This window comes from Microtus pennsylvanicus, chromosome 7, assembly GCF_037038515.1.
Source record: "Microtus pennsylvanicus isolate mMicPen1 chromosome 7, mMicPen1.hap1, whole genome shotgun sequence".
NCBI lineage: Eukaryota > Metazoa > Chordata > Mammalia > Rodentia > Cricetidae > Microtus > Microtus pennsylvanicus.
The window spans coordinates 32,130,846-32,152,195 of record NC_134585.1 but is presented as its reverse complement, the minus strand read 5'-3'; the positions used below and the strand labels follow the sequence as shown (position 1 = coordinate 32,152,195).

General features: G+C 45.9%; 1 protein-coding gene across 6 annotated transcripts in view; it reads right to left on the bottom strand.

Moving 5' to 3' along the window:
* Aff3 (ALF transcription elongation factor 3) overlaps positions 1-21,350 on the bottom strand; it is a 498,774-nt gene that overhangs the window by 38,242 nt on the left and 439,182 nt on the right. For all 6 annotated transcript variants that reach the window (XM_075980378.1, XM_075980381.1, XM_075980380.1 and 3 more), the window contains one exon: positions 4,659-4,845. In XM_075980378.1, coding sequence (XP_075836493.1) covers positions 4,659-4,845 — 187 coding nt within the window. The remainder of the gene's footprint in view (positions 1-4,658; positions 4,846-21,350) is intronic.

Below are 21,350 nucleotides of genomic sequence, written 5' to 3'. Positions count from 1 at the left end.
GGACACAGAACCGCTTCTTTCCAAGGGGGCTCCTGAACCTTCTGAAGAGCATCCGAAAGCTAATTTTAGCTCCTTTTTGGCACAGAATCTGGCTGGCCTTGAACTTAATAAGCAGCCTTGAATGGCCTTGAACTTCTGACCCCCTTTCTCCTACCTCCCAAGGGCTGGGATTACATGTGTGAGCTACCACACTGGGTTTACATAACCCGGGGGATGGAACTCAGGACCTCATGGATGCTAGGCAATCAGTCTACCGATTGAACTGCAGCTACAGCCCCCTGAAAGCTAATTTGAATGGCAAATATGCATAGGTTCCAAGTCTGTCTCCCCAAAATGCTTTGTGCCATGTGGTCTGTGGAAGCAGCAGGGGCCTTGAACAATGGGTTTGTGTGGCAGAGAGGGCTCAGTCACCAGACAGAGCACAGCACTCAGATACTTGCCGCTGTTTGACACTAGGTCCCCCATCCACCCCACGCTTCCACAGCTCTTGTGTGAGACAACACAGAAGTCTATTTGTAGCCTAAACACAGCTGCATGTGGGGAGAGTCACACTGGAACTTCAGAGCGGGACCATTAGCGGCGAATTGTAGAATTTCATACACTTAGGACGGGCCCACTGCCAGATGTACTCTAGGGTCATTTTTTTCCTCTTGTACTTCACAGCTGAATGAATCAGTCTGAAGTATCATTTTCAACACATCACTAAATCACATTCCCTTTCTCAAGGGTCTACAATAACCTCCTATTGCCTCTTAGACAAAATCCAAATTCCCAGACTGGCATTCAAGAGCCTATCATCTTGGAATCATCTGTCACTGCTAGAGCACCTACAGTGTGCCTCCCACTCTGCATACCTCCTCCAATTTAATCGTTACAGATAAGAAACGCTATCTCTAATTTGTGGATGAGGCTCAGAAGGGCTAAGTGACACGCCGTGGCTGCACGGTTCCCAGGCTCTGCCAGGTGCACAGAGTGGGTTCTTGCACTTGCTGACTCCCCTCCCCCACACTCTCTGAGTCGCCGTGTGAAAGGGATCTCATTCTTCTGAGAAGCGTCGGTCCTGAACCTAAAACAAGAGTTTTAGATATGCTTTTCCGAGAAAACATGACTCTTGGCAGACAATGTCTGCTGTTCTCTATGGCACCCAGTGGCATAGCCTTTGGGTGTTTGTTTCACGGGCATGTAACGTGGAGCATCAATGCAGTCTACACTTCTTTCAGGCTAGGGCCAGCTCTTTTTTATTGCCTTACAACAGTCACACCAGGGCTGGGAGCTTGATGGCCATGCTTCTGCTCTCAATCTATACTGTTTATTCCTCAAAGATTAGGGAGAAGTGCTGGAGCCGTGGCTGTCATGGTGGAGGGGAGGCCACTGTGGTCACGGAAGCTCAAAACAGTTGAGTGACCTGAGACTTCGCTTTCCAGCCCACCACCATGCACTGGTGATACCCAAATCCTGAGGTTATCACTGAGACTTCTGTCCAGGGTTTGGATTTGTTTTCTGGCAGCTCACTGGGTTCTATGTATGACCAGAGCTCTCTGCCCTGATCAGCCTTCGGTCTGATTCACATACAAGCTCACCATGAACATTCCCACTTCATTTACTCCTTTACAGCACACACTGCCATGTGGCTCAGAGGTGCTTCTGTTAGCACAAGCAATGTGCTTCACGTTTCTGCTGACTGTAAAAAGGAATCTGAAGTGGTCTTTTATAAAATGTATTTTCTGCTCAGGTACTTTATGAAGACCTGTCATGGTCAGATCCACCAGGGAACGGTCACAATGGAAAATGTAGTTTATAAGAGCAGTATCTAGGGCCCAGAGGTATCCAGTATAAAGACATGACATTAACCTGCTTTATCCAAGAACTCATATGATGTGTCCAGGGTCTTTCTGTAGGGACTCTGGCAATCCTGGGCCAGGAATCCCTGTGTGCAGTCAATGTGGCAGCTCCATGGAGAAGCAGATTCCACCCATGAGAAGCATTGGCATGAAAGAGTATATACCCAATGCCAGGAAAAAAACCCATGCAAGAAAAACCAAATGAAAGTCAAATGAACAGTTTAGCATAGGGCAGCCCAGAGGGGATTCACAGCTATGTACATGCTGACAGAGGCTTTTATGTGATGGCGCTCCAAAACCTGGCCTGGCCATGCTGGGGTGATTCACAGACGATGAAATGGTTTGCAGCAATCATATCCAGAAAGAACTGTTTGTAGGAGTATCGGTGGGGCAAAGGAGCTTTCGAAGCACTGGCAGAGTGGAGGAAGAACGTGAGGACATGCGAACACAAATGCTTCCTCCACTTCCATGAGCAGGATGGTCTGGAAGAGAAGTGAGGGCCAAGGCCATTTGCTTCAAGGCCGCAAAAGTTGAGTCTGAGCAGTGGACTGAGGAGTGTGGTTGTCAGGAGCTGGCCTATCACACGAGGCTTGTAATACAGGGCTCCGTGCTGTCTGCCAGGTCGTCTAAGCCAGCCACCTCCAAGAGAAGCAGAGTCTCGCTGCTACCTAGGACTGTGATGCTCAACTCATCCACACTGTCGTTCCTACAGGCTACGTGTCTGTGCTCACCTTGGGTTAAAGGGTGAGGCTTAAAGAACCCGACTCTTACTCCAACAAGTACACACATCCTTTGCAGCAGTAAGGAAGACTGGGTAGTGTGGTTAATGCATGTCTTAGCTCCTGCTTTCCCTCCACAGAGAAGGAAGGAAGTGGAAATCTCATATGCTCTCTCACAATTCAGACTTCAGAGGTCCCCCTCTGTAGCCAGGGACTTCTGAGAGTTTCAGAAAGAACTGACAAAAGCCTCCATCCACCGCCCAGAATTGCAGGTTTGATGCTTTTACAGAGTGCATTGCTGCTCTCCAGTCAAACTCTAGGCAGCTCAGGAGCCCTAGTCACTTGTTACTTTAACCAACCAACTCACAGAGCAAAACCTGGGTAGGAGGCTTCACAGACCCCGCCCCTTTCGGTTCACCCCACCCCTGGCTGGTCACTGTCCTGGGATGCAGAACTTTTCTTTCACTTTCTCTCCTTTCCCCTTTCTGGTAAAAGGTACTGAACCCAGGGCTCTGTGAATGCTAGGCAAGTACGCTAGCACGGACTATACGCCTAGCTTTATTATTATTTATAATTCAATATTCTGGAGTTTCTCAATGAATTGTAGTAGAAGGTGGATACTAATAAAGCTCAAATACCTCCTATATTTTATTCTCCTTAATGCCTATACTTTTCTATTTCAGATAATTCCCATTGGAATGCTAGCTCTGGGCCGACAGGACATTTTCTGTCATGTAACTTAAATTCCCAAGCCCACCCAAGTACTACGGCTGATGGTTCATGCATATTTACTGAATAAATTCGGAATGAATGAATGAATGAATGAATGGTGGGGGGAGAGTGGCTCAGATTCTGGGAATAGTCAGGGTAAAATGAATAGGTAGTGTAGCTAATTAGGTCTTCGATCTTATGTCTAAGGACAGAGGCAGATACAGAGACACACACAGCCGGGTAGACAGGTGGGAACTCCGTGGAGAAGAGAGAACAAACTTCTGAGGAAAGGCTTGTTTTAGGATGAATGGAGAGTTTGCCATGATGCAGAAAGGGGCCGGAGAGCAAAGAAGGGCTGTGGGGGCATAGAACAAAAGCCTGCACGGGTGTGAGGGGGCCCTCTGTGAACTCGGAACGGGGACGTAACTCCTCCAGGGGTGGCACAGGTATGACCGGGGTGTGCATGCTCCACAAGGTGCCCACACCTGCTTTTCACAGGTGAACTTTTCACGAGTGGGTCTGCCTTCGTGTCTCAGGGCCTATTTGGGATCTCGGCCCCTTAGCACAGAGGGTGTAAACAAAGCCTTTCACCCCACAACCCACAGTGACGTCAGCTGTGTATATTCTCAAGAGGAGGCAGTTTTATTCATTATTTAGAAACCAAAGCCTGCCCTCACAGCTCCACAGGCCTGAGGACCTGGTTCTCGGCCCCCACCCAAGAATCCCCGGACTCTGAGTTACTGTTTAATTTCCTCCATTCCACTGAAAGTAGAAACAGCAATGGTTTTTATTGGTGCCTTATAATGTTTTTCTATGAGGCACCTAAATCTTCCCCTTAGATACCGATCACAGCTGTAAAAGGTTTCATTATTATTTGTAGGTGCATGCTAATTTCCCCCTTTATATTTTCACAAAGAAAACACAGTAAGGGCGGTTTTTATTAATATTTATAGCCCTTGTTCTTCTGATCCGTGACAAACTGCAGAAAGGTAAGATTCTAAGCATGCCCAACGCATAAAACTCTTTGGCCTGTGATTTATGGGTGGTCACACTTCCCAAGTGACAAACTTCTCTGCCTGGTTATTGCTTGGGATGACCCTGAGGGGGAGACCCCAGCCATGGGTTATTTCCTGCCAGTGATGTTTATAGCATATGTGGAAATTTCTGGAAGCCGAATAGAGATTTTTAGACAGTAAAAGCTGATGCTTTGTCATCACGAGACAGGGAGGAGGGGACACAGCCGGGAATAGAGAGCAGAGTCCCACAGCCCACAGCTTGTTCCAGGTTGGGGGACAGCAGGACGGTGGGGTAGGCAGGCAGTATGAAAGCCAGGGCTGGAGGGTCTCTGGCCTTGGAGCCGGAGCCAGAGCCAGCAGCTGCTGCCTACCTCGGGGCTGGAGCAATGTGGAGGCTTGCTGCCCTCGCTCTCACTGGAGCTGCTATCGGTCTCGGAGTCGGATCCAGAGCTGCTCTCTGAGTCGCTGGAGGAGCTGCTGCTGCTGCTGCCGCTGCCGCTGCTGCTGCCCTTGCTGGATGGCACGGAACCTCTGCAGTTGGTCTGCTGGGCCACGGAGCTGCCGGTCCACCAGGCCCCCCAGGAAGGAAAGGGAAAGAAAGCCAAATGAGCAAACAGGAAACACCAGCAGGCTGCCATCCTGGCAAAGGCAAGGGGAGGCGCAGACTGCACACATCTGTCAACCAGGACCTAGACTCACAGGGCAACCGTCAAGGCCCAAAGCAGCCAAAACCAGACAAAATTAGACACAGAAATAAACCCATAAGGAGCAGTCCCTTTGGTCACTGGGCATTGGCTAGATGTGTGGCGACTTCAGAGGAAGGGGTTGTACCAGCCTGGCACTTGTTTCAATGTTGCTGCTGTTCTCAGAATGTTTTTTTTTTTTTCAAATGCATCTCTGATTCTGAACACCTACACAAATTCAAGAAAACCCCAAAACCTCAAAATATTTTGCAAACTGTCAAAAGTAACGTTATCTTTGCTTTAGAGGGAAATGTCAGATGGAAAGGAGGCTGCCAGGAAGGCTACAGGGATCTGCTGTTTCATGGCCTGCTGGAAGCTTCCAGAGAATTTGGGACTGTCAAAAGTTAAATGGCTTGCTTCGTTCTTTTTTTTTTTTCCACTGTGGAGTTCAGTGCTGTAGTCATTATGGATGGTAGCATGGTGTGTGAATGGTAGCTTCTGAGTCCTTCACGAAAGAGCTGATGATCCTTCACAAACACATCTTTACATCCTACATTTAAAAGAATCACCCCCAGAGCAGTGGTTTTATACAGGCGTCTCCAGCTGACACTCAACAAGAACACATGTGTTAAAATCTGTTACATCGTCCCTTTATGCTCAACGGCAACAGGAAAATCTGATTCGTACTTTAAAACAGTACGAATTAATTAACCACAAAAATCCAGATATCAAGGATCCACCAAAGAGCGCTTCCGTCACAAATAAAATGCCGGTATCACATATTACTCAACCTTTTCTAGGCCATCTATGAAACTGAACCGAAACATTCCTGGATGAATCCCTCTGAGGTTAAGCTTTAATCTCAGAAAATGCTGGTCACTTTTGAGGTGTTGAGTCTGTAATAGTCTGTTTGCCACTTCCCAACTGTGATTATAGGCTTCTACAGCACTGAACTTCCATGAAGAATGAGGTTTGGGGGCTCCTTAGGGTTTATGGTCTCAAGTGCCAAGGAGCTCAGGCATGGTAAAAGCTTCCTTCCACCCATCTCTTAAATCTCAGAATGCTCTGCCCTAAGGGGAATCTCATAAATTCCCCTTTGTGGGGCTGGGAGGAGAGAAATACTGGAGTCTCTGCTTCTCTTATGGAAACCACAAGAAAAGAAACCATCCCAGGGAATCTGGCCATAAAAGCACCTTTGTGACTGGCAGAGTTAGGGAAGCTGACTTGAACATGAACACCCATGCTGGCTTCCACGTCTTCCTGCTAGTGCCTTGCTATCTGCCTGAACCCTTCACCATCACACAACACCTGCAGGCTCAGCGGCAGAGATCTGGTTTCTGGTTTCAATCCTGTCACTGGTGTCTGACGCTGAGGGAGGGATCTGGGATTTTGAGATGGAGAGGAAAAGAGACAATTCATGTTGACTGAATGATATCTTTTCCTCATGAGTGAAATCTACCTTCCAGGTGACTGAATGGTGAAGGCTACTCTCAATGGGATTATTGCCACGGGAGGGGGCTGCTATCAATGGAGCTATGGAGAACCCCTAAAACACACTCGGGTTTTTTCTCTCTCTCTCTCCCTCACACACACACGCACACCACCACCACCACCACCACCACCACCACCACCACCACCACCACCACCACCACCAACAACAACAACAACAACAACAACAACAACACACAGAGAGCAAAGGTGCACATAGCCCAGAATATTTTTTCCTCATGAAAAAGATGGTAGGGACAGGCAGCAATCACAGAGGTAGATCTCCATGCCATACTCTAGGGTGACATTTCCTGAAGGCCAGGAAATAAAGACGAACAAAGGTTATTGTGATCAGTTTTATAAAATTATGGTCGACGCCCTCAATCAGTACCTGTTGCTTGTTCGAATCGACACCGTGTAGAGTGTACAAGTGCAGTCAAGGTGGGTGGGACTCAAATATCTCAAACACACCTTTGAGATATGTCCAGCTCTATTCTGGGGGGACGTGCTTGCTAAGGCCCTGACTTAGTTGACAAGGATGCATCCCTTCTAGAATCTGGCCCAGGTGTGAATACAGGCCATAAAGGAAAAGACCCAAAATGGAAACGAAACACCCTGGATCTCACGGTTAAGCTTCCGAGTGACAAATGACCAGGGAGGGGTTCCCTGTCATTTCCTGGGATGGTGACATAAATGTTATAGGCTTGAACGCTAGTAAACACTGGGTAACATCTCAACAAATACGCCTGTTGCCCAGCCACCACCAGGCCTGGGTGATCACAGTCCTTTAGTGGTAGCATCTCCACTGATAGCAGCTGGACTAAAACTATGACCTCACAGGGGAAGCGAGGGACATAAACAGTGCTGAGGCATTTCTCCAGGACAGAGTCCCCTCTCTCCTGTTGTGGAATGTTATTTTAAGATGCGTTACGTTTGTTTAAGCTGTGGAACATCTGTTTAATGATGCAAAGATGAGCTGCATTCTTTCGTGTTGCATTTGTTTAACTCTGTGAAGCTGTGGCTCTTTTCCTGTCTTAAAACACCTGATGGTCTAATAAAGAGTTGAACAGCCAATAGCAAGGCAGGAGAAAGGACAGCCAAGGCTGGCAGGCAGAGAGGATAAATAGGAGGAGAAATCTGGGAAGAAAGGATAGAGAAGCAGGATAAGGAGGAGGACTCTAGGGACCAGCCCAGATACACAGCAAGCCGTGGAGTAAGCCATGAAGCCAACCTGGTCTACAAAAGCTAGTTCCAGGACATCTAGGACTGTAACACAGAGAAACCCTGTCTTGAAAAACAAAACAAAACAAAAAAACCAGAAAAACAACAAATAGCGCTGTTTATACCAAATTCTTTTGTTTGTTCTCCTTCTTCCAGGAGCAATGTCTCTATTTTACATGGCTTTTGATGCTCTTCATGGTTGAGTCCCTATCATGACTCCAGCTTCATTTCAATGAGTCTGCCCTGGATCCTGACTACTGTCCATGCCTCACCATCTTGGCGGGCTACTGCCCATTCAAACTGAGACCTTTGTACATGCTACCTCCCGCTTCACAAGTCCTTTCTCCCTTTCTTCTTCTGGCTTCTTCCTTTTACCCAATCTTTGAGGACTGGGATGAAGTGGTATCCTCTCCTGGTGAGCTTTGCCCAGTGCCCCAGATTCACCTGAGGCTTCCTCCTCTGGGTTCGTCTAGCACATTGCTCACTGAGCTACTGATCTCACCAAGGACAGGAGTGGTTATATTATTCAAGCCACACAGATGGATACACACACACACACACAGCTCCCCTACTACTTTAGGGATGCCCAAGGATTCCATCAAGCTACCATTTGCATTATGGGTTGATAACTGAAAAGTTAGTATCACAGGGTCTAGCAAGCAGCATAGAAGAGAGAAGTATGCAGATCTGACGCCTAATGTTCAGCGGTAAATCCTGGACCCTGGAATTTCCAGTGGGGTAGGTACAAGACTGGAGGGGCTTCTTGGGTTTAAGGTAAGCCCCACTGCCAAGATCTCTCGGCTCTACAGTTGTAACAGTCCAGTGAGGTAAGGTGTTTAGACTTTCCAGAGGAAAGCCTTAGTCTGGTGGTTGGATCAATTGTCCTAATTGAACATAGTGCTAGGAATCTGAAGTTTTAACACATTTTGTTGCATTGTAGCAATGAAGTGCACCTGTGGGCCAGGTCACAGGACCGAGAATCACAGGTGCCCTCCCGACAGCACTCTAGAAGTTGGGGTGGTTCCAGTGAGGACAGACAGACCACGACATTCAGCTAGGGCTTTACCACTACAGGGATTAGACAGGCAGAAAACCACAGCAGACTTGTTCTCATGGCCTGCTTGTTTTTCAAGGTATTTATTTTTTTTATTTTGTGTGTGTGTGTGTGTGTGTGTGTGTATGCCAATGCCATGTATGTATGGTTGCAGAGATGGAATTACAAACAGTTGTGTGCTGTCTGATGTGGGGGTTGAGACCCAAACTCTTAACTCTTGCTTTGAAACACTGAGACACCTCTTCAACCTCTATTAAAAAAAATTGCATTTTGTGATGATTAGTGATTCGTTCGACACTGTAAAAATATTACAGTGACCTTCCATGTGTCCTCCATGCCGTGGTTACATTTTAAGTAATAAGATGGATCGAAACATCAAACCACAAAATGACAACATCACAACATGGCTGCAGCTCTGTGTTGTATCACAGGCTTGGATTCCTGCCAACACATGGGGATTGCCTCTCCAGGTTCCACCTGGGACTTAGAACCACAGCCTCTTTTCTGCCACTGACCCGGTCATGCCAGTGCCTGGCAAATACTGATCTCTTCACACTTCCAAAATTTCGTTGTTTTGTAAATAATACACTCTATAAGGCCTTTGTAAAAATCAGATTTATTCCAATTACCTTTATATACATATGTCCTTATGAAGCAGGCCCTTTAAAAACACGATCACCACAATGTGCTGAGACCCACTTCAGTTACTGGTATTTATCAGCAGTCTAGTCCTTGTTGCCCAGTTGTAGTTCATGGTCATTTAACCACTCATCCATGGAGGGACATTTTGGCTGTTTCTAGCATTGTGCTATTAAAAATAAAATTGCTATCAATACTTTTGTATAGGGTTTTGTGTAGATGTAAAATATCAAGGAATATGCTGAGTTTTAGGATAAGTCACTTTTTGGAAAGATACTTTCAAACTATTTGAATACTTAAAAATTCTTTTTATTTTATGTGTTTGAGTATTTTGCCTGCATGTATGTCTATGCACCATGTACATGTTTGGCAGCCTCAAAGGCAGAAGAGGGCACAGGATCCCCTGGAACTGGAATTATGGATGCTGCTAATCAAATCTGGGCCCTCTGGGAGAGCAGCCAGTACTCTTACCCACTGATCCACATCTCCAGATCTTGAACACATTTTATATTTTCTCTATCTTTCTGTTGTTATTTGGTGTCAGCCTTGGGGGAACTGAGATGTTTATTACTACCTTACTCTGCATTCAGTCTCTGGTAATTTATTTTACTTTCAAGTTGACTTAAGTCTCTGACACTAATATGGTGACCTCTCTCTTTTTAATTTAATTTTTATTTCTTTTAAATTAAAAGTTTAGTTGAAACCCAGCAGTTGTAAATATTTACAAAACACACGATGATATTTCAACACAGGTGTCCACTATGGAACAGTCACGCCAGGGGAACGGCATTTCTAAGGTAGCTTCACCCATCAGATGCAACTTACAAAGTCTGCCAGAGGAAATGAAAGACGAAAATGACTAAAATTCACTATATACGTGCATGAAATTGACAAAGAATAATGAATAAATAAATAAGAATGCCCAAGGGAAGGAACATTTCTTGGAATTATGTTTCACATTTTCTTTTTTCTCTGTTCTTTGGATATGTCAAGGTCCCTTCTCCCCTCATAGAAGACTTCAACTGTCTTTAGCCTTTCAGGTGAATCTGCTGGTTTTCCTGCTGAAGTGTCTGTCATTCCTGAAGGATTTCTCTGGATATAGACCGACAGATAAGACAGTTTTCTTCCTTCAGCACTTGAAAGTGATGTGTGACTTTCTTGGGGCCTCCACGGCTTCACGATCCAGTGTCACTGAAATGGCTTGAACAGCTTTCCCTACACGTGTGGTAGTTGTCTCTCACTGCTTAATTTTTTTTTAAAAAGACAGTATCTCATGTAGCCTATGCAGGCCTCAGACTGACTATATAGCTAAGGAGGATGATTCTGATCCCCTGGTCCTTCTGCATCTGCCTCCTGGGTGCTGGGATCATAGGCATGAACCACCACTGCAGGTTTATGCAGCGCTGGGGAACAAACCCAGGCTTTGAGCATGCCCAGCCAGCACCTAACAGCTGAGCAGCATGTCTATACTCAGGAACTGGCCTTTGTTGTTGAAAATCTGACTGTTGTATATGCATCTCTGGGCATATGCTACGGTGTTTCCAGAAGAGCCGAGGAGAGATGGTGCTGAATGAGGGCCCCAGGCTGAACCAAGGGGCTGGGGGAGTGGACACACTGAGGCCAGCTGCGCCACCTTTCTGCTCACATAGCTACAGCTGACCTCTCTACTGCAGTCCTGCGATTGATGGACTAACAAACCTTCCTCTCTCACACTCATTTGGTCAGGTATTTTTGTGGCAGCAATGAGAGAAGTAACTCATGTGCCCCGACTTGGAATTCTTTGGCTTCATCCTACCTGGGGTTCATTTAGTTGTTGAAAAACTACATGTTTGTTTATTTTTTTATTTTTATTTTTTATTTTTATTTTTTGGTTTTTCGAGACAGGGTTTCTCTGTGGTTTTGGAGCCTGTCCTGGAACTAGCTCTTGTAGACCAGGCTGGTCTCCAACTCACAGAGATCCGCCTGCCTCTGCCTCCCGAGTGCTGGGATTAAAGGCGTGCGCCACCACTGCCCGGCCCAGGTTTGTTTATTTTGTAAAAATTGAAATTTTTATTAAAAATTCAGTTTTTCTTTGAATATTTTCTGAACCAGTTTTTCTTCACTCCTTTTAGGACTCTGATGGTATTTTTGTTGTTGTTGTTTTTCAATTATAGTTCTGCGGGTCCCTGAATGGTCCTCTATCTTCTAGTCTACATTTTTCTCTGCTGTGTCACACAAGCTGAATTTGTAGCAATCTTTCTACTTAGCATCCTTAGTGCCGGGACTACAGGGTGTGGGCCACCTACCATGGCTAAATTTGCTGATTTTATTTTTTTTCAAAGATGCAGATAGTAATCTATATTATAATTCTAATATTTTATGGCTTTGCTTATTTCTACATCTTCAGGTTTGTCTTATGACACTGTTACTAACTTCATGAGCTGAAGGCTAACTTCAGCTATTTTTTTTTTTATTAGTCACAGAGCCACCGGAGACTCTCCCTTTGCCTCTTAACAAACTATACCCATGGCTGCAGGCAATCAGCAGGGGTTTCTTTGCTTTTCTTTCTCAACAGTCATTACCGTTCTCAAACCAAACCTTTGATCAAATGCTTATTTAGATGGCATTTTCACTACAGGATGAACGTTATACTGAGGTTTATAAAGAGAAGAGTAGGAAGGGGCTGTGGATTAGCATGGGAGAATGTCGTATTCTGGAGGAGACCCTGGGAGCTCCGTGAGCAGACGTGGACAAGGTGAGGCGTAGGGCAGGAAGCGTGACTCCTGTACCCAGAACCAGCGGCATGGGAGTTGGTTATGGCTTGGGTGGAGGTAAAGGCCATAAAGAAGACTTATATAGCACTGCGCATGTCCCAAAGGGCCCCAGAACCTTCTGCTGGCCCTGGAGAAGGATAAAATCTGACAGAACCTGTCACACTCAGCAGGAGAGAAATTCAGTAATATAGAAGGTCCATAAACTCGGACATAAATTATGCCTCTTTTACTGCGGATGCTGTTGCAGCAGTTGAGACATTTTTGACACAAACAATAGAGTGAAGGTCTGGCTCAGGCCACTGAGCCGTTCACACAGTCCTGCTGGGAGTGTGGGCCTGTGTCTAGATGCCAGCATGGGAAGGGCTTGTGTGCATAAAGCTTGACCACTGGTTTCTGATACCAGAGGGCAGAGATGTCACTTACGAGGGTGCCTGGTCACCTCCTAGGTTTGTATCCTTTAGAGTGATGAGCTCTCTCAGCTGAGATGGGCGCCACAGTGTGGGGCATCTGCCTCAACAGTGCCAAAGCATTCTTGAGTTTGAGAGCCTTGAGTCTACACTACTGACATTTAGGATATGGTGAGGGATGTTGTCTTCCTGATGGACCAAGATATAAAAACTATTATTTGGTGCTCTGGTCATATTTAAACTATAATTTTACTTTCATTTGGATAGAGGCCTTTATGTCGTCCAGCCAAGAAGAATGGCACTTCATAGATAAAAGGAAAAATACAATAATATGCAAAATTCCTCGGCTCGCTCCTCAAACATTCTTGGGCTTGTCGACAGTTTTTAACAAGTAATATTCTGTATTAAATATACTACAATACAATGTATATAAAATAATATTTACTAATTTAGTAACTAAGGCATAGGTAAGAAGTATCTATGTAAGTATTTTCTGTTAATATTCACATATAAGAAAAAATTTATATGGATACTTATGGCCTTACCAACACAGGCCACTCAGAGCTACAGTCTGAAAGGGCCAGCCCAGAGTCCTGCAGGGTCTTCCCCCATCTAAAATCCCAGTTCAAAGTATGAAATGCTCCGCTGTCATTCTCTGCCCCCAAGAAGTGCAGAAACCCTTCCCAAGGACACACCATCCTGAAGGCGGGGTTAACACACTGTGTCCTCCTACTGTCCTAGGTTCTAACTGAGAGATGGGGCCAAGAAGCAGCAGCTGTCTTTGATGACACATAGTCACACCCCTTGTATTGGGGACAGTGTGTCGTGAAGTGTTTCTTGGTGTAGTGAGTACTTTAAGGGTGGAATTAATTCTTCTACTGAGAGTACTGGTAAGAACTGTGATGGAGCCTGGGACTTGTGAAGAGAGCTGGGACCTGCTCGGACAATTCCTTCTCAGCAGAGAAGGCTGAAGATATATGGGCTATCCAGGTGATGATGAGAGGCCATCTGAGCAGGGGTGAGGGAGGAGGCCACGCCAAAGGCCTGGGCTGGGCCACACTCCAGCTGCTCAGAGCCAGTGGCTGTTCCACATGGATGGACAAACCTCACGTGCTTCATTTGGCCCACTGTAAGGACAATATGGTTGTCTTCCCTCATTCAGCCGTTTCCCCCTGGCCTTGCGGTTGTTTGCCATGGGCATAGAAAGTCTCTGTTTCATGCTCTTCAGCCACCTGCAGACCAATGAAGTGCTGAGAGACTCTGGGCTGTGGTAATTTTTCGCTCTCCTGAGCTTCGCTCTAACTGTCTGGGTTGTCCATCCTGTCTGTGCATAGAAGAAAAGTCATTCTGAAAGACATCTGCAGGAGCCCTGGTTCCTGTCAGTCCCATGTCCAGTAGAACAGCCCACGAAGAAAGATGTCCCTTGAGGAGCAGTTCCGGTGCCTTCCAGCAACTACAACATTGACAGCCACGTCCCATTAGATACCTGCTACTCCTGACTTACTTATAGAGTGCTAAAATTTACTTCTATACATTTTCAGTTCCTGAGACAGTGAAGTCCCAGACTGCTGACCAATGGGAACTCTAGACCCCACGCATAACTAAAAATTTATCTAAGATCTCTGACTACATTAAAAAACAGAAAACAGCTTCACTGGGATACAGAGCTGTTTGTGGACCATACCATCCACTTGCTACTTTTCTAACTTCGTTTCCACCACTTTTAATAGAGAGAATGCTTGCATTTGTACGATTCTTTAAAAGTATTTTCAAGCCCCTCTCACGACTTTCTCAATAAACCTATGACTTATGTAGGAAAGCCACCTCTAGGGCAGAGCAAAGGCTCAAGGGCCTGTCTGTTCCAGGCCAAATACCATGTTACCAAAACACAGAGGCTGGAACCTGGGGCTTGGGCTTGCAGCACCCTGTGCTGTCTGAGGGGTGCAACATTCCAGGCTAATGGGAATCAGTCAGCAGCTTTTCTGGCCCCAATCTGGGTTATTTAGATAATTTTGCCATATAGGGAGGACTAGTATACAGGCTTTTAGAGTCAGACCTGGACAAACATTTTACCTACTTTGCTTAATGGCTCTGTGACTTTGGGAAAAGTTACTTATCTCTCTGAGCCAGATTTCTCATGAGTACTAAAGGGTTAATAGTTGAACAAGCTTCATAATGTTGCTGGGTAGCCCAAGTGAGAAAATGTTCTAAGTGTTCTTAGCACCATGCTTAGCATATAGTTTATGTTATTATTTCTCCCCCTTTATCTCTATCTATCTATCTATCTATCTATCTATCTATCTATCTATCTATCTATCTATCTATCTATCTATCTAATTTTACATACCCACCCAGTTCTCCCTCCCTCCCCTTATTATTTCATTTTAAACAGAATTAGTATTATTCTTCCATCATGGCAGCTTAACCAAGCAGGTCTTTCTATAGTTTACGGATTGTTTTCTAAACATTTGTTTTTGTTTTGTTTGTTTTGGTGGTAGGGACTGAACTAGGGCCTCCAGAGTTGATAACAAAGGCCTTCTATCATCGAGCTGCATCTCCAGCATTGAGTTGACCTGGTTCTTACCCATACTGTCCATCTGATAATGTCCTGGAATCCCACTATGCTTGCTCAGGAAGGGGCTTGTGTAAGAATGATTAGCATGGTGCAAATATTTAAGATGCCCAGCAAATGAGCCAGCAACAGTGCCTCTGAGGGCCTCCACGTTAAATCTCAGGGACCTGGATGTTCCCGTGCAAAGCCTGACAGCTCTGATCAAGGATAAAGGAGGCAGTGGGAGCTCAGAGCTAGGCAGTGCCTGGATCTTTCTCTGAAATGGTCTGGCAGTTGAAAACACTCCTCCTCGCTCGAGCTCTGTGAACAAAGCAATTCCGTGTCTTTCCTGTGTTTTAAAGCAAATAAAGTCAGCGTCTAAGTGTCCGCAGCATGCGATGTTTAATTTGCATCTCACTCAGGGGCACAAGGTTTAAGGATGGAGGGCTGAGGGGACCGCGAGGGGAATCCAATCACAGACTGAGATCCAGACTTGTGGCTGAATCAGCTCCAGCTGTGATCTTGTCAGCAGTTGTAAACTGAGCTGGGTTCGTTCCCAGGGTGAGGATGTTCAGGACAAACCAGTAAAATGTCACTCAGGTGTGTCTATGGAAAGTACCATTCTTACGGCCTTTTCAAAGATGAGACAAGTATTAATGATTAGATTGTGTGTGTCTGGAGATAGGGATCAGGGACCATAACCAAACAGAAACACACACACACTGGAGACAGGTTTTGAAACCAGAGGCCCCAAGGGGAATGTTTCCAGGACACATCAGTTTAGAGGCTCATGGTCCTGCCCAGGAAGTAAAGGCTTCTCTGTCTTTCTCATTGCTGCTCTAGGTTTGTGTTTAGGCTACAGCCATCACACTCAGGGGATGGTATAGAGGAAGGAAACTCTGGTTTGGTTTTTCTTATGCAACTCTCTTGCCTCACTGGCTTGAATGTTGTCACACGCCATGACTAAATGAGCTGTATACAAAGTTAGAACAAGTGACATCAGCTTAGAAGGGAACACGGCTTCCAGGCTCCGAGAGAGCCAGCCCTTCTGGTTTTCCTGCAAAGAGCTGGTCACGGGATAAGGCGAGTGGGTAGAGATGTTCTTGGCAGGGAATCTGATCTTGGGCATCTTCCTCACGCTGGCAGCCCTGCCATGAGTAAGACAATCTAATCATCCCACCTGCTCAGAACTGCTACGGTTCCTGCAGGAACTGAGAGTATGGGTTCCACCATGGCCAGAAGCTAGTGAGGGGATGCGGAGGTGAAGGGAGTGAGGTGACCGGTGATCAGGCCATGGAGCACTGTGCTCTCAAGGGATTAGCGCCATTCCTGGAGGGCTGGATTAGATGTCTTGATTCCTCCTTAACCCACATGCCCATTCTACTCACTCTTCTACCATGCTGCAACGTAGCTGCAGGATATCTGCTAGATGTCAGCACCGTGCTATTTGGAATTGCTAGGGACTAGAATCATGAGCCACATAAACCTCTTCTCATGATAAAGTACCAAAGACCAGAAACTATGTTATTGCAGTAGCAAACAGATAAAGAGAACAACTGACAGGGTAAGCTTGTCAGGCCTTCCCGGCAAACTCCGGCACAGCCATTCATTCAGTCAAGAGTCTCCATGCCTGGGTTCTAGGGCCAGTTCTAATAATACTTCACTGCGGGTCTCAACTTCCTTATCTGTTAAGAGAAGGGCTTGATTATGTGATTTCTACGGTGTTTCTTTCTTCTAAAAGACTTTAAGCAATCCCTAGTTAATTCAAAACAAAACTAGATGACCCTCACATTAGTTACTTATTCCCAAAGCTGACGGTACTAGAATTTCAATCTACAAGTTAAAGTTAACTTACACTCTTAATTCCTTTACTATTCTCCAGGCAGGCTGCTGAGCAGCTGGGGGACAAGTTAATAGATGACTATAAAATGCTTCCTTGTATTTTCTTCCTATACTTGCATATAGGAGCATCATGCAGCATTTAGGCATATGCCACTAAGTTCCTGGCTTCATGGCCCCTAGGAGTCTAGATAAGAACTGGCATTGCCACCACTGTAAGTACAGTCAGTCCTGTGCACATGAGATTCCACATTCACAGGTCTAACCAATCACAGGGGACTCCATATCCACAGAGTCAACCAATCAGTGATCAAAATATATTAACCCAAACCCTGCATGAGTACCGAACATGTAGAGAGCATTTTCCTGTTAATTCCTAGAGAGTGTGGTATGGTGGCCACTTAACACTGCCACTGTGTTATGGGTCGTGAGTAATATAGAAAATGTGAAGAACATGGGAGGACGTGGCTATCACATACTCTGCTGTTAGACACGAGGGATTTGAGAATTAGTAGGTGTGGGTATCTGCAAGGGGTATCCCGGAGCTAGTCTCCGTGGGTGCGGATGGATGGCTGTGCTCTGCCTCCCAGATGTAGGCAAAGTGACTTTAGGATCTGTCTGTGGTCATGCTTGACTAGGGAACTTTTACTTGTAGTATTGGGTCAATAAAGAGTTTTCCTCCATCATAAATTTGGTGCTGCTTGTTACATACTCATATCTGGCTGAGGCACAGGAAGCACAAAGTGAAACCATGCCCCTGTCATTGGGGGATCTGAAAGGACTGGCAATGTGGAGTCCTACGTGGTACGATGTAATTCTTAGATCTAACTGAAGAAGGGGGAAGAGGACGAGTAAGGTTTGTAGAAAGGAATCCCTGGGTGCAGTGGGACCTGAGCAGAGCCCTAAACTCCAAATGAGAGCAAGAGAAGAGGCAAGAAGGGCAAAGTGGGTGCAATGGGAGTGACTTGGAGGCTGTGATCACAGGGATAGCTGTTTGGGGGAGAAACCAAACCTGGCTCAGGCCAGTGAGTGGAATCACTATCCTCTGTCCAGCCTCATGGAACCAATGGTCCTTCTATTTGGAAACATCAGTGGCAAGGAAAAGGGCTGAAAAAAATGAGGTGGGGTTGACTAGCTTTCTACATTGGGTAAAAGAGAAATTCTACAAGTAACCAGCATCCACGGAACACTGGTTTTCATCCCCTGAATACCCCAGTCCTTTCTGCAAATCAGCGTGAGAGTAACACAGAACCTACTTGTTTACTTGATTTATTTATTCTTCATTTGTTGTGTGTGCCTGTGCCACAGAGCATGGACGGTGGTCAGAGATCGAGCGAGGGAGCTGGTTCTTTCTCCCTTTTCACCATCTGAGCCCTGGGGATCAAACTCGGGTCTGGCTTGGTTGCAAGCACCTTTACCTGCTGGTCCATCTCCCACGTCCTCTCAGGTCTCTTAAATCCTATCACTGGGACATTATCAGTGCTCTATGAATACCTGTTATATGGTATTGCTTAGGGAATAATGACCAGAGAAATATGTTTACCATTCATTCAGATGCAGTTGACTGAATTCATGGATGCTGAACTTGATTTGGGGAGGGGCCATCTTGAGTCAATTTAGTCAGAACACACTGGATGGTATTTCTATAGTCATTGGTAAGAGTGGAGGCTCTCCTGCAATTCCTGTGCTTCCTTGTGTGCCCACTCTACCAAGAAATCTACACCTCAGGGGAGGTTAGGGATGAAGGCAGCATCACACAGACTTCTTGCCTGGTCTTCCAGTTGGGCATGACATTTGTATTTGCTATCTCTGTTGTGCTCTCTGGGCTCTCAGTGGTACTGTGACCTTCACACTGGGGTGTACTAGGCTCTTAGATCTGAGTGGGGAGAACTTCAGTCCCACCCAGCCTCGCACCGGAAGTGCAATCATGTAGACATCTAGCAGCAGAACACCGCTGCTGTGCGCATAGACAGATAGCCGAGTGCAGAGCCCCGTGAGAGTAGAAAGGTATCTAGCTATTCTTGCTGGTAGCCATAGATTTCTTCTGTCTTTGTCTTCCTTTAGAAGCCAGGATCCTGACATACCAGCCTTCCGAAAGGGCCCAGGCTCTGTCTAGTGCCTTCCAGCTACCCAGCTGCCTGAATGCCCCTGCCTGCTCACTAAAGCAGGGGTGGGAGAAAACGTCCCGGACTATCTCCAACTTGGAGACAGCTTCAGAAGCTCAGTGGAGACAGGGCTTGAAATAAGCTGGCTCTCATGTAATTAAAATAATTATGAATGAAAATTACTACTTCAGTAATTGCTTTATATTATATTTACTACCATTTCCATTGTGTAACTTATCTCATTAATTACGGCTGGAAAAAAAGTTAGTCAATGAATAATTAATATGATGTGATATCCAAGGGAGAAACAGTGCTTAAGAAACAGACTCTGAAGGAAAGCATCACCCACACAGTCCACTAATGAGGATCTCCCAGTACCAAGGCCATTACCCGGGAGCAGGGCCCTCTGCTTATAGCCCGCTGTGATTAGAGGTCAGCGGAAAAATCTCTTTAGCCTGAACACAACTGGAAACAGATCTGAAAATCTTCAGTGGCTTCTGCTTTATCGGAAGCAGACAGTACTTCGCATGGCTAACTTGGCAAACATACAAATTAGAATAGCACTGCAAATGAACACGGTACTGGTGCAGAGGTAGCCTACACTTCAAAGACAGTGGGAGTCTGATGTTTCCTATGAGAGCACGTGTTGTGGGAAGGGAGAGGACAGGAGGTCAGCCAGGTGCCCCAAACTGCAACCTCCAGCCAGATTTCCAAACAGGCCCAGCACCTGCAGGGAGCTGAAAATCAGGGAAATCAGTTATCAAGGAAGGCATGGAAAAGCAGGGCGTGCTGGTGTTGTACATATGCCTTGCTACACACCCCTTCGAGATCTCAACACTTCCCTTTCTTGTTTCTTTTCTAAGGCAAACATTTATTATTTTATTTTTTGAAATTATGTGTATGTATGTGGGTATATGCATATGAGTACAAGCGCCCACAGAGGCTATGGGATCCCTCGCAGTCAGAGTCAAAGGGAGACGTAAGGCACCCTCTGTGGGTGCTGGGGACTGAGCTCAGGTCAGTATACAGAGTATACAGTATACAGTATTCAGAGCTGTGCACACTCTGAATGGCGGAGTCACCGCTCCAGCCCTTGACTTTCCCCTATGCAATTTCCAGCAGAGATCAAACCATTTTACAGAACATTTCCTTTTTGATGGTATTTGAATTGAAACATGGTTTGTATGGGATTTCCAGATGAAATGCAGGACACCTGTTGAGATTTAACAGATGCACATCGGATAGAAGGCAACATCAAGAAGACATTTATACCATGAAATTATCCACTGTTAATGGATCTTGATGGGCTAACTCTGGCAACCTTGAGTTTATGGGCTTTCCTGCTCATCCTGTGTAAAAGCGCACACGCACACATGCAGCAAAGCAGGAAATGAGGGTGAGTGATGCAGGAGGATGAGTGACATGCAGAAACTGCATCACCACTAACTGCCATGCAGGAGACTGCCCCCTTGAGTTGTTGCAAAATGTCCTGTGGCAGGATCCTAGTTGGGATGATGGGTCAGAGTATTAATTACAATTAATGACAGACAAGGAAAGCTTGGGGACCTGGGGATTCATCCTTCAAGTTGCCAGAGTTGTATTTTAGAAACAACTTAACACAACAGTTCGTGTGTGAACAGTCAGAAGATGAAAGTAGCACAGTGCTGAAATATCACGAGTCCACTCCAAAGCCACGAAACTCAGAGTTAATATGCTCCCTGGGGTTTCCGGATGAGCAGCAAATCCTATGCGACCACTTTCCTACTGAAGTAAAACCGGTTCATGGCTTGATGGCTGAAACACCGTCTGGCTACTTCTGATTCACAGGAACAGGCTAGCGTACGTGTGTGTGTGTGTGTGTGTGTGAGAGAGAGAGAGAGAGAGAGAGATCAAAGCAGACGTGGCCCAGCCCAGGTGTACAGAACGCTGTTACTAGGGGGTCTGCAGAGCGCTACAACTGGCATGCTCTGTGACATGTGGACAGAAAGACAATGGAGGATGCTATCCTATTAGCAACGATGTTGGAATGTAAATTGTAGCATTTTATTGGAAAGAAAACTGTCCCACTTTCTAGCCTCTGCCTTCCACACTCATACTTCCTGTGATCTTTTACTCATAGTCCACAAAATGGTGGGAAATGCCTTTGGAAAGCAAGCCCTCTTCTGTAGACCATATATATTTATTTGTACGCTGAGCACTGAACGCAGGCCTTGCGCATCTAGGCATGAGTGCTTTACTACACGCCTAGGCCACACCTCCTGTTGCACTAGACACAGCCTTTAAAAATGCAGTGTATAGGTGAGGGCTGTACTGCTGAGTGAGC